Source organism: Pezoporus occidentalis, unplaced genomic scaffold (assembly GCF_034315485.1).
Source record: "Pezoporus occidentalis ecotype Australia unplaced genomic scaffold, CSIRO_AGI_Poc_V1 ctg105, whole genome shotgun sequence".
Taxonomy (NCBI): Eukaryota; Metazoa; Chordata; class Aves; order Psittaciformes; family Psittacidae; genus Pezoporus; species Pezoporus occidentalis.
Genome location: NW_026912832.1, coordinates 2,319,032 through 2,332,721, shown reverse-complemented (window position 1 = coordinate 2,332,721; position 13,690 = coordinate 2,319,032). Strand labels below are relative to the sequence as shown.

Genomic DNA, 13,690 nt, shown 5'->3' with positions numbered 1-13,690 from the left:
ACCCACCATCTAATCTGGGTATTGGCTAGAACAGAGGCAAAGCAACTCATTTCCATGACAAACAGTCCAGCTGGAAGCCAGTGAGTCAATCTAACCCACCACTTTTTACCCCTACAGATGAGTAGATAGATGACACTGAAATTATAAGGGAGCACATGAAACTTTGTGGCTCAGATGGTTTCTACCGCACCTATGCAAGACCTAATGTTTACATTCCCTACTTCTCCATCTTCATGGCCTTAAAGACTGAGTGCCAAATCCAGCAAGCAATCTGCTGCTACAGAAGCAGAGGGGCGAAAAGGCAAGGAAGAACCCCAAACTTGCCATGTGACAGCTCCTCATTACAGCAGGGCACATGGAAAGCGTGAGATGTCTAAGGTCATGCACCACCATGTAGGACAAAGAGGCCAGTTTCTATAACAGAGTTTGTTTGTTCCTGTTTAGATACTATAATTAAGCAGATTTTAAAATATATCCACTGCCTTCAGATGCATAAAAATGGGATTTATAGAATGCCTAAACAGGTTGGACATGTAACCCCTCCTGAATTTCAATTACACTGCTGCTTGGGCATTTTTCCAATTTCTCTGGAGTCACCTAAGGCACTAAAAGCACAAAGGTACTCATATCAGGAACTAAACAGAATTGATAAAGCTTTCCTACTTTAGTTTCAGAAAGCATCTAATATTTCATCCTACATGGAGAATATCTGAAAAGCAAAGCATGATTTAAATCAAAAGAGAAAGATCCATTACATTCAGAGGCATCACAAGAGCTATTAATTTTCATAATAAACTAGATGTTATTGCTTTCTCTTCTGATTAAATGGCTATATATTTCAAGTAGGTTATAAAAAAAGGACGTCCATAACTACATAATATTGAAATATACAAACCCAATAAAGTTGTATTAACTTTTACTAGCTTAATGTTGCTAGAGAATCATTTCCAACCTTCAATGCAACATAATGCCACCATTTGAGGAAACTCCAAATTTCAGTTTACATACATCACATTTTTACCATGAAAGTGTTCAGAACCCCATGAAACAAAGGAGGCATAGCTTCCCCCTAACATCATCTTAAAAAGTCCTTGCTTCTTTGTACAGGTTATTGGTGTTTGCCTCTCCTTCAGCAAGGAGCTCTCCAAGCTGGCAGAACTCCAGCTATACCTCCCAGATTCATGCAATCTCACAGCTAACAAGGAACCCCAGCCAAACTCTTTCAGAAAAAAAAAAAGCAAAAGACTCTCTAGGAACTGGGAGAATAGAAAGGGGAAAAATAACAAAGGCTGCGGCTGGGCCACTTATTACAACAGAAAACAAGGAGAAAAGTATAAGGAAATGAAACAATGCAGCAAAGGTATTTCCAGTACACCTGATACACTGTTAAAAGTTGTGACGGATTAGTATAAGCCGTTGCAGCACACAGTACTTGGAATATGTCCTGAAAATCTTTTCCCAGTTGCATTCGGCGAACTCTGAAGAAAAATTATAAATGCTTTCATGCCTTCACTATAGCTGCAGATGCTACCATAAATTTTTCAACTTTATCTTAGTGGTCTGTCCAAAAAAAAAAAAGAAAACAAGAACCAAGCAGCTAATAAAGGCTAAGTTGAATTTCAGGCAGTTGGTGTAGGAAATAGCCGCACAGGCAAGAAACAAACAGCAAAATTCAAGTGTGGCACCGAATTACCTACATGTGTGTAGACATATATGTATTCAGATGCATAAGACATGTATGTATTCACATATACATGTACACACAGTCTCTGAATATTATTGCTGACATTACCAAAATACCTCTCCATGCCTCATTTTTAGCTGGCAATGCCTTTTTACACTAATGGCACTTTTCTCCTCTAACTTCTGGAACTGAATGCTGTTAACTGAGCAAGAAGTTGTTTTTATATATTCCATATTTGCTGTAAAACCCAAGAAAGACGGAATTAGAGTAAGATGTTTAATATTGATTTAAGAGGCTGGTTAACATGAATAGCTTAAAAGTCTTAAGGCAAAAATCCTGACAAGGCTCCTACTGATTTTAATCAGGCTGGGATTTCATTGCTCTATTACTTAAAGCAGCAACAGGGTTTACCCTGCAAAAGTTCTCCTTTCCATGTTGTTAGATAGATTATTCCAGTCAGCTTTGAATGTGTTTCATTTTGAAGAGTTAAACTCTTAAGAGTTTGCCAAATTCCTCCAGTAGAAATTTAATTTCATAAAAAGCAGCTCTTTTAACTAACACATTGGACTTTAAACACATGCTGAGTCTGATAGCAGTCCTCCAGTGGCCATTGAAGGAACAGGCCTGTAAAGACATTTGTTTATAAAGCTGAGCTCCACTGTAAGCAAATAGACATGAACAGTGAGAAATGCTAGCTGTGCACGCATAAGAACTGTTAGATCTTACTCGGACATGCACTTCACATTAATTGAACTGCTAGTACCAAACAGAAAGCTCAGCATGGATAGATATACTAGGGACAATGTAGGCCCCCTCCAGAAGCTATTGGGAGAACTGGCTACACAGGATTTGGAGAAGGCTGACGTTCTGAATGACTTCTTTGCCTCAGTCTTCACAGGCGAAGGCTCTGACCAAACCACCCAAGTCTTGGAACACAGGCTCGGGGACTGTGAGAGTGAAGACCCTAAGCCCACTGTAGGAGAAGATCTGGTTCAAGACCATTTTAAAAACCTGAAGATACACAAGTCCATGGGTCCTGAGGAAATCCATCCACGGATCCTGAAGGAGCTGGCAAATGAAGTTGCGAAGCCGCTGGCCATCATATTTGAGAAATCATGGCAGTCAGGTGAAGTTCCCAATGACTGGAAAAAGGGAAAGATAGCCCCCATTTTCAAGAAGGGGAAAATGGATGACCCAGGAAATTACAGACCAGTCAGTCTCACCTCTGTGCCTGGCAAAATCTTGGAGCAGATTCTCCTGGAAGGCATGATAAGGCATATGAAAATCAACAAGGTGCTTGGTGACAGCCAGCATGGCTTCACTAAGGGGAAATCCTGCCTCACCAATTTGGTGGCCTTCTATGATGGGGCTACAGAACTGATGGACAGGGGTAGAGCAGTTGAGGTCATCTACCTGGACTTGTGCAAAGTATTCGACACTGTCCCACACAACATCTTTGTCTCTAAATTGGAGCGACATCAATTTGATGGATGGACCACTCGGTGGATAAAGAACTGGCTGGATGGAGGCATGCAAAGAGCTGTGGTCAATGGCTCAATGTCCAGCTGGAGACCAATAACGAGTGGTGTCCCTCAGGGATCGGTGTTGGGACCGGTCTTGTTCAACATCTTTGTCACTGACATGGACAGTGGGATTGAGTGCGCCCTCAGCAAGTTTGCCGATGACACTAAGTTGTGTGGTTCAGTTGATACGCCCAGGGAAGGAATGCCATCCAGAGGGACCTTGACACACTTGTGAGGTGGGCTGATGCCAACCTCATGAAGTTTAACCATGCCAAGTGCAAGGTCCTACACCTGGGTCAGAGCAATCCCAGGCACAGCTACAGGTTGGGCAGAGAAGAGATTCAGAGCAGCCCTGAGGAGAAGGACTTGGGGGTGTTGGCCAAGAGAACGAACATGAGCCGGCTTCAGTGTGCGCTCGCAGCCCAGAAAGGCAACTGTATCCTGGGCTGCATCAAAAGGAGCGTGACCAGCAGGTTGAAGGAGGTGATCCTACCCCTCTACTCTGCTCTCATGAGACCTCACTTGGAGCACTGTGTACAGTTCTGGTGTCCTCAACATAAAAAGGACATGGAGCTGTTGGAACAAGTCCAGAGAAGGGCCACGAGGATGATCAGGGGACTGGAGCACCTCCCCTATGAAGAGAGGCTGAGAAAGTTGGGGCTGTTCAGCCTGGAGAAGAGAAGGCTGCGTGGAGACCTCACAGCAGCCTTCCAGTATCTGAAGGGGGGCTATAGGGATGCTGGGGAAGGACTCTTCATTAGGGACTGTAGTGACAGGACAAGGGGTAACGGGTTAAAACTTAAACAAGGGAAGTTTAGATTGGATATAAGGAAGAAATTCTTTCCTGTTAGGGTGGTGAGGCACTGGAATGGGTTGCCCAGGGAGGTTGTGAATACTCCATCCCTGGTGGTGCTCAAGGCCAGGTTGGACGAAGCCTTGGGTGAGATGGTTTAGTGTGAGGTGTCCCTGCCCATGGCAGGGGGGGTGGAACTAGACAGTCTTAAGGTCCTTTCCAACCCTAACTATTCTGTGATTCTATATTTCAAAGCTCCCACGGTAAAATCCAGCCAGTCCTTTAGGGACAAATCACTGTCATCAAGCAGACAAAGTGATCTCAAGTCCTATGCTCATAGATAAGAAAATAAACCCCAAGTCCCCCGTCCCCCCCCTTCTTGAGCATTATGACAGATACTACCAGAGACAGCAATAGCTCTCAACTCTGTGCTGGACCCTGTATCACTAAGTGCCTCGTGTATTACAGCTTAAGGTCTCCTTCCCTAGTTGACTTGTATTTAAAGGCAAGAAAAGCTCAGGGGCTATTTAGCTTCTGCACAGACATGCTAAGATCTGTTCTGAATACAAGTCTACCATCTTCATTCCAGTAATAGTGTTAATAAGATGACAGCATGCTGTGTCACTCCCATGAAAAAAAAAACAGTCTTGTCACAAGTGCATATGGAATTCTAACACGCAAGAAGTCTCCAACTGCCTCACAAATATGGTCTTAACTTGACTTTAAGGGGTTCTGGGGTGATTTTTTTGGTTGTTTTTTTTTTTTTTTTTTTGGGTGGGGGTTGTTACACGAACAACTTCCACAAAAATACTTGCTATGGTTTCCATAGGCTTATTTTCTACATACACCTGCTAGCTGTATTAATCTAGTTTATAAATAATCCCTTAAAAAGGCAAACAACTTTACATAAAGCTGTTACTTGAGTTACACTCTAACATACACAGCTTTGCAAATTAAAATTAAAATTCCAGTGAAATACTGAGTATGATAAAACTTCTTGGAGAATATAAACCAGCTCCAAGAATTGACAAACTTTCAAAATATATTGCATAAATGGAAGACTTCCCAAAAAATGCACTGGCATTCTCTGAGCAACTTCTAAGAGATCATTTTAAGTTTCTTATTTTTTAGTTAAGCTTTTTAAAAGGTTTATTTGTAGTTATTAAGAGACAGAACAAACTTGATCCAAACAGCATTAGCTATTGTTTTTCTGAAAAGTCATTTGATTTGAAACAGTATAATATTTTAACAGTGAACACCTACAATATTTCCCAACAATGAACACCTACAATGTTTCCCTCATACATTACTACTGAAATCTTGTATTTACACAGTTGCAACTAGTGGAAGAAAGGGGCTAATGTGTATAACTGCAGTGATACTCTAGGTTCAGAGTATAACTGGAGTTATCAGGATGTACAAATGTTTAACACACAGCATTGATTGTTGGTTTTTCCCCAATTTTGATGCAGCAACCTGTGGTCTTGATATTGTAACCTGACCACACTGTTGCAGGCAGCAATGTTGCAGCAGCTACATAATTCAGTCAAAGCTGTCAGCTTCAGTAATGCCATTGAGCACTGCCTAAAAGGTGTTTATGTATGGAAAACAATGCAATTTTACATTCTGAGATGATACCAAGCACATTTCTTTCAAAGAATATTTTTTTCCAAGACTGTATGAATTTAACAGGCATTTCAAGTGCCTGTGAGTACAACAGCTGACTGTGTGGTTAGCAGCGCTGTTAAAAGTGTTAGGATTGGCACATCGGTCAGTCAGATGTCTTTTCAGATGCCTTGTAATTTCTCATTCAAAAATCCTAGAAATCATGTGAAATGATAAAAAGACACCCAATTTATCATTTCAAATGGGATAAATTTTTCTACTCATGAAGGTACTCTTCTCAGGTACATTTGGACCAGGGAGACTTACGACAGCAGTCACCTGTATCCTTGGATTCCTCAAAACCTGGGCAGTCATGATAGCTCCCTTACTTTTGTAAAGGCTTCAACTATAGCACCCTCATGGCTTTTTGCTACAACATCAGCAATTACAGTTCCCAAGATGTCACACTAACATATCGAGATGCCACAAAAGGTTTCCTGTTTCCCTATTGCTTTAACATGGCAGGAGGCTAAAAGAACCTGTGTGAAAAGACTATATTCAGAACAGATCTGAAAAGAAGAAAAAACAACCAAAGAAGATGTCAACCAACCATTTGAAGGGTTTCATCTTCAGAGCAGAAAAGCCCCATTCCAAAAAACCCAAACCATGTCTCTGTGTAAACAGGCCTCCAAGCACAGCACTCCTAAAGTCCAACTGCAAACAGGTAGTACAACTTAACAAGCACTGAGAAATTATAGAAATACTGTTGTTTTTTGTTTTTTTTTTTTACTTTTAAAGACTAGTGTCTGCCTTCCATACCTCCATCCCTTCCCCATAATCTTTCAATTTTCCAGCCTCTTCTGATGACAAGAGGGGGAAAGACACACTACACATACAATCTGAAATGGGGCAAGAGCACACACACAGGTTGGTCAGATGTTACTATGCTTCCATCTTGGTTGTACTCTGCCTCAAGCTGAATTTTGCATGCTGCTTTACCTACCACTTTCAAGCTCAGCTTTTAAGCCTTCCAAGACGCAAAGCATTCTCACTGTGTGTAAACTCATAGGCACAATGAAGATCTGATCTTAATTATAACTTCCAGGAAGACACTGCAGTAAAAATACTGCTATTAATGTAGTACCAATAGCATAGCAGATTAGTTCCTGGGGAGCAAATGGGAACAGAGGCCTTAAAACTTCAGCAAGAGCAACATATGGTTTAACTAAGAACAGCAAATTGCTCTCCAACCTACAGTATTATTAGTCTGCATGAGAGACTAAGACCCCTCACATTTGCTTACAGAAGACAGAAACAGGGAAGGGAAAGATTCCAACAGCACTGCTGGAGTTTATTTTCCACAGCAGAATTTATCTTTCTGCCTCTTCCCACCAAAGACTATATGGCTTAACTTCACAGAACAAGGCACAATGGCTTTCTTTGCCAATCACAAAAATACTTGCTTCTTTTCCCAAAATAAGTATTTGAACAAGTATTAGAACTGGAGCAAAACAAATGCTCATCCCACACATACAAACTGCCCATTTTAAATATTTACCATGTTATGATGCTGTAGTTCTTTTCAGAGCATATTCTTTTTAGCAGTCCCTTGATAAAGTCAGAAAATACTAACATGCACATTGCATCAATTAAGAACAATGTTAAAAAACAAAACCCAATAAAATGGCCACAATGATTCATTCACTCCCAAATACTAGCAATGGTATTAGTTACGATACAGAAAGCACTTTCATACTGAATTCAGTTTTAAAGTTTAATAACTTTACCAGAATATTATCGGAGAATAAGTTTCTCATGCTTAACTTTGAGAAAGGTCCTTTTCCGGTTCTGTTCTCTTCAAGTCAAAAGAAAATTAACTTTTTTTTTTTTTTTAAATTCCTCCCACTTTTTCCAGGTCTAAAGAGTATTATCAGGTGCTTTTCAGCTTTGATTAATGGCTTGCAATTCAGCTGTCAAGCCAGGCATAGATGTAAGCCTCAGTGAAAAATCTGCTGCACCTCAGGCCAGGAAACTCAGTCCAGAACTTCTTTCAGTAAAGCTCTTATTCCTTTCACATGGACTTCAGCGACAGAAAGACAGAAGCCACAGCTAAAAGGTGAAATTAACAGAGTCAAGTACATGCAATATGTATATACACTCAGTTCCTGGTCCACCTTCACTGCTTTGATTCTGATCTATTCAGCTTACTAAGCTTCCTTTGTAGATCAACCAGTCAACCGTTGATTCACTGTTATGTCAGAGATTACACATGCACCTTAGTCTGAACCTAACACAGTTCCCCCTGAATTTCTGCAGAGGACTAGCAATTTCCCATTTAAAAACCTCCAAATGGCAGAAGACGAAACTACCTTTCCTCTGACTTCATACTGTAGGCCTGCCTTCCCAGGGCTTGCTTGCTTCATCTTCCACTACAGAAGCATACTAAAAAAACTTCTTGAAATCTCTTAGCCTAGCTTAAAGCACTGAAATGGAATCAAGTACAACTAGCTCATCTGCAAAAGTGGTTTGTTTCAGTAAAGATTCCATTAAAAACAGGCTAGAGACTGCACAACCTCTTTAAATAGTCTGTTTAACAAACTCAACAATTAAGTCTAAACCTCCTCTGCAGAAATCAAGCTTGCATTTTCTTGTTCATATTGTGTTAGGTATGGACAAAAAGAAAATTAAAACAAGCAGATGTCCACCTTCTGTAACATACTATGCTCTCCCCTGGGAAATTAGAGTATGTGTGCTCTCCCTTCTGTTTCCTTTTGAAGTCTAGGTACAGCCTCCTTATTTCCACAGTTGTCTTTTGTAATCCTCTGACCAATCCTGACATACTCCTCTGGAATTTCTGCAAGTGGCTTTATTGCATCTTTCCTTGTTGCCTTCAAAAGAAATCTTGTATTCTGTCCGAGACATGACTAGTACACAAATAAAATGATTACTCTAATCATAGAATGGTTTGGGTTGGAAGGAGACCATAAAGATCATCTAGTTCCAGCCCCTCTCTTAAAAGCCAGAGCACAATATGAATCATTCTACGCCAACATCATTAGCTCATCCAGTCTAAAAGAATGAGATTTTTTTTCTTTTATGACAAAGAAGTCATATCCTGCCTTGTAATTGTATATTAAAAGCAAAACTGTATTTGAGTGAATTTCATTTTTCTGCTTTCGGATCATCTTTCCAGCTTAGAGAGATTTGAGTAAATATGTGTAGATATTTTTTAATTTTATTTAGAATGCTTTTTAAAAATGTATTTAACAAAATTAAATGAAGATGTGTTAAAACACCAATTGTAATGAGATGCAACTGCTAATCGAATATAGAATTATAGTCCATTTGTACTAGTACCAAGACAAATGCCACATAGTTCATATGTGAATGCAATAACCTCCTGCATAGGTAAATGCACAATCAAAGGGTACAGGAGAAAAATGTATTCTTAATCCCTGTAACTAGCACTCCCTACGGTTTTCTGCTCATGGACCACAACAACAAAACAATGTGATAATGCCCAAAGGTACTCTGTACTTGCTTCTCAGCAGTTTCTCTTGATTACGATTTTGAAACTGTAGTAACATAGATCAGGTTTCTCTGGGATGACTTTTTTTGATAACCAATTAATTTCTGGAACTATTGTAATTTATCGTAACAAGCACCAGGCCTCCTTGAGTAAAGGTCTTCACTCTTCACTGGCTGATGCTACAAGTTTGGTTCTGTGCTGATATCGCCTTCCTCCAGCTAGCTCTCAGCTATTTCTCTATTTGGGCTCCCTGGCCCCCTCTCACTGCTAGTGATGAGACACCATTGCTAATATTCTTCAAGCCATCAGTCCTAATATTCTTCAAGCCGTCAGTCCTCTTCTTCACACAGTTTGACAGCCAGCTGGACAATTGTCAAAATATACTGTATTTCTCTCACCTCCTGTGCTTTCTGGCACATCCTGCTTATCTTGCACAAGCTGCATGATATCTGACACTACAACCTGATGGCTTGTATCTTCCTCTTTCTCTTCATTAGAGTGGTTGGCTGTTGAAAAACAGTTGCAACTTCCAGATTCTTTGCATGGAATCAGCCTCCAATACCAATAGTCAGACATGAAAATGCTACAAGTTGATCTCTGAAATTTAAAAACAAACAGAAAATCATTGCTCAGCAGAACAAGTCAATATTTATTCTAAAAGCACCTGCTAAAACCCAGTTAACTAGGTGAAAGAACACCCCAGAATATGGACTGTCAAAAAGTGAAATAATGTAAGAATAATTTTTGTTTTGTTTAAGAATAAGATACTCTTATTCCCACTATGTGGGATGCTGAAATCACAGAGTTTGAAAAGTACACAAACAGATTAACCTTGACACTGGAAATGTGGCAGGAGGAAGATGCTTTTGTTTCTGACACAGCATCCAGATCTTCAAGGCTGCCTTCTTCCTGAGCAGATTAGCCTAGATCCAGCTAATTCCCAGGCTTACTTGTGCTTACACATAAGAGAGCAAGCATGTTCTTAGACACCTGCAGGTATCTCAATTTACATATACAAATGCTAGAACTACGATTTTTTTACCTAAAAAAAAAAAATCACCTCCTTGAAATTACAACTAAATCACTATAACACGCAAAAAATTTCTTCCACATAAGGAAACAGCTTGAGCCTTCCAAATACTTACAGTTGGCAAAAGATATTTGTGAATTCTGCAAAGAGCTAGCAAGGTGTCATTTCTTAAGGAAATTATACAGCATCCAGAGATGGGTTTGTTCCCACTCTCCTGAGGGCATATGGGCAGTAAGAAAATGGCCCAAGCCTCCAAGCTCAAGGGACCTGAGTAAGCTTTTCCAAGTCTGTCTGCAAAACACCAATCCCAAGCAAGGGAAATGTGCATCTCTCCAGGTAAATTTAATGGTTTTTTTTGATAGGGGAGAGATGCATGGTCTCCATTTGTCCCACAGGCATCTAAATCTGAGTCTTTCTAGCATATCTGTCTTTCTAGCTGCTGACTAGCTTGAGCAAAAGCATCTCTCCAGACTATGGATATTAATAATGATTCTCTACATTACATTTAAAAGTGTCAGTTTTACAAACCTGAAGAAAGCAAACTCCATTTAAAAAGCTTTCTTAATATAAAAAGGTTATCTGCTTCAAAGGAAACAGCCAAAAAAAGAGGACACCTCTCCTCCTCCCCCATTATTTAGCACCAGATCTCCCAGGAATCACCCATGAAGGATAAAGTACTCGGTCACTTACTACATTACTTAAACAGAAGAGAGGATTTCCACATAAAACACTGCCTTTCAAATACTACTGCAAAGTGCATTTTGTTTCCAGTTTAAAGACAGTCATTTTGTTTTATTTTAGCCAACACACTGCCAGTGTTCTCAGTTCTCCCTTTGCCTGTTGCCGGACTTTTAGGCTTTGCAACATTCGTCAGAGGACAGGTAATCCAGTTGAAAGCAAATCACTCCATTTCTGTAGTTTCTGAAACCAATGAGTACAGTGTTCACAATCTCCTTGCCATACAGGTACTGGCAGTTACAGCCGTACTAAAGTACATGCTGCTTGTAAATAATGTACTTTTAAGCTGTACCTGCCTCTGCAAATGGCATGTCACATGCCGAGATGGGCACAAGCATACACATGCAGCACATGCACTGGCATTTAATGAAAGAATTTCTTAGCACTTCAATGTTGGTTTAGTTTTGTGGAAGCATGAGGGGGTGTCTTTCAGTTACCATTACACTTGAGACATTAAATAGATTTTACTTCTGCAAGCCCCCTGGCAAAGTTTTAAGTTTTTCTGTCCAAAACCTCCCCTTTTTACCCCCATAATTGGAGCACAGATGGGGAAGTCTCTTCTGAAGGAGACAAAAATCCCAGAAACTTCCAGTAGTTCTTCCCCTGCTCTCTTCAGTGCAAGGTGAACTGAAAAGCAGCTGGATCTATTCTTCAGTAGTCAGCAAACAACTCTAGGAATAATCTTTTGATTTATTGCTTTTTCTTAAGGGATGGAAACTCCTGAAGATAACCAGAAATACTTATATCCAAGCATGCAGTTTGTGAGACACATCTGTGACCTTAATCCTACTTTAATTAATTAGTTTTCTGACCCACTCATCATCTTGATTTTTAACAGCAGTAATGTGAACTTAGTTTTTAAGCCTTTAGTTTTTAAATCTAATTTTTTAAGCTCAGGGACTCAGAGGGCAAAGAAGTTGAGGAAAAAATATAAGAGGGTCAAGATATAATCACCACCTATGTTTTTCATACTTTCATGAAGAGCAGCATCTTGCAGAGACATTTGCAAAATTGACTTGACCAAAATTGCCTGTAAATAGGAAAACATAAATAAGGGAGGGAAATCCACTTGCACTACCCCAAAACCCCAACTTTTGGCTTAAGAGCTGTTCCAGAAATGCTCCGAATAGTCACAGCATCCCTGACAGATATATGTCTGCTTGGATCACTGCAATGATAGACAAAAGTAGCTTTGATTTTTTATCTCAAAACATCCAAAGATAAATTAATGCCTTCAACCAGCATAAAGACTAGGATGATGTACCAAGGAAAAAAACCAACAAGAATGAAACCTCCATTTGATATTTACAGGTCTAAACAACTGCTCCTGAATCTCACTTTTGCATGCAAAAATCAATACTGTTTGTGGGTTTGGGTTTTTCTAATTTGTTTTAAAACAGATTGCTGACATCAAAGTTGGCAAAATACCCAAGGAAAAGCAAGGTCAGAATTTGGAGCCATTTTTCAGGGCTTGAAGGCACTGGTAAACTCCACTGGCCCTGACCAGCCTCAGCCAGGACCTCTACCATGGGCTCAAGAGCTGCACGTAAGTCCAGCTCAAGGCTTTCAGTCCCTATTTAAGCTATGCCACTGATATGCCTGTCTACAGCCCTGTCTCCTGAGCAGTCCTACAGGAGACTGTAGCTGCTTTGAGCTACATCATAGCCCTACTTTGAGTCCCGGCTCTGGATCCTTTCACTTTTGACTGGACTTCCTGGAGGGACCAGGTTCCTTGTTCACTGGGTCAGGGACAGCAGGTAGAGCCTGATTCTGGTGGTCAGACCAGTGGCTGGTAAGCCTCTGCTGGCTGCCCTCAGCTCCTGCCTCAGCCCTTCTTTTGTAGAAGTCCTGCTCTTGCTGCTCTCTGACACCAACTGTTAAGGTACAATGTACTCAAACTCAGATAAAGACCTGCTTCTCAGCCCAGTGAGGTTTATAAATACATAATTCTAATGGGGATACAGAACACATGGATATGTGGGACCTGGCAGAGTACATCTGACTGACATGACAACTCCTTACCATTTCACGAAAGCAGGCACAGGTACATTGCTGGTTTGGTATATGCTCTAAGGTTGGGAAGGAGAGAAAGTCTGCAAGAACACAGTAGCTACAACAGGTTGCTGTGAACTCACAGTCCCAGTGTAAAAGCTCTACTCTCCCTCTGCAATGCCAGTCACTTCCAGAGGAAACATTGGGGTCACCATGCCCCCATTTACTACAAACAATTGCCAGCTATTCTGATATCGATAAAGCTATGCTGCACGATTTGTCTGTAAGGTCTGGCAGCATGATAAATGGACTAGGTCTTTCTAACTAATCACCTCTGGGGCCAATAATAAATTAATATGCAATATTAACAAGTAATAGGTAATATAACTACATAGCACTCCACACTACTTAGCTAAGGTGCAAATGCTTCCTGAACCATTGCTTATGAAATTCAGACAATAGAGCAGATTTTGAAAGCAAGAGATCTTCAGTTCCCATTACTTTTCACACACATTTTACTGAATTTACTTCAGTTTCCCATCCAAAATCCCCCTTTAATTCAAGAGTAGCACTGCAAAGGGAGTAGTTAATAATTACCTTCAAATGTAAACTAGATGCCTTACATAGTATTGTATCTCAGAAACTTAAATCCATATTCTCCAACCACTTCACTGTGGCAGTTAAACCTGACTCCGAGGGTCCCTGTTGTTGTGGGCTGATTCATTATTACTGGATTTCTGTCACACAGTGCAAGTTCTTCAGCTATTTCCCTGGTTATTTAGGCAGGACATTATTT

General features: G+C 40.4%; 1 protein-coding gene across 4 annotated transcripts in view; it reads right to left on the bottom strand.

The window, feature by feature from the left end:
- Positions 1 to 13,690, bottom strand: part of MCF2L (MCF.2 cell line derived transforming sequence like) — a 155,788-nt gene that overhangs the window by 136,771 nt on the left and 5,327 nt on the right. For all 4 annotated transcript variants that reach the window (XM_062619785.1, XM_062619797.1, XM_062619697.1 and 1 more), the window contains exon 2: positions 9,533 to 9,731. In XM_062619785.1, the coding sequence (XP_062475769.1) occupies positions 9,533 to 9,710 (178 nt within the window). In that variant the 5' untranslated portion in view covers positions 9,711 to 9,731. The remainder of the gene's footprint in view (positions 1 to 9,532; positions 9,732 to 13,690) is intronic.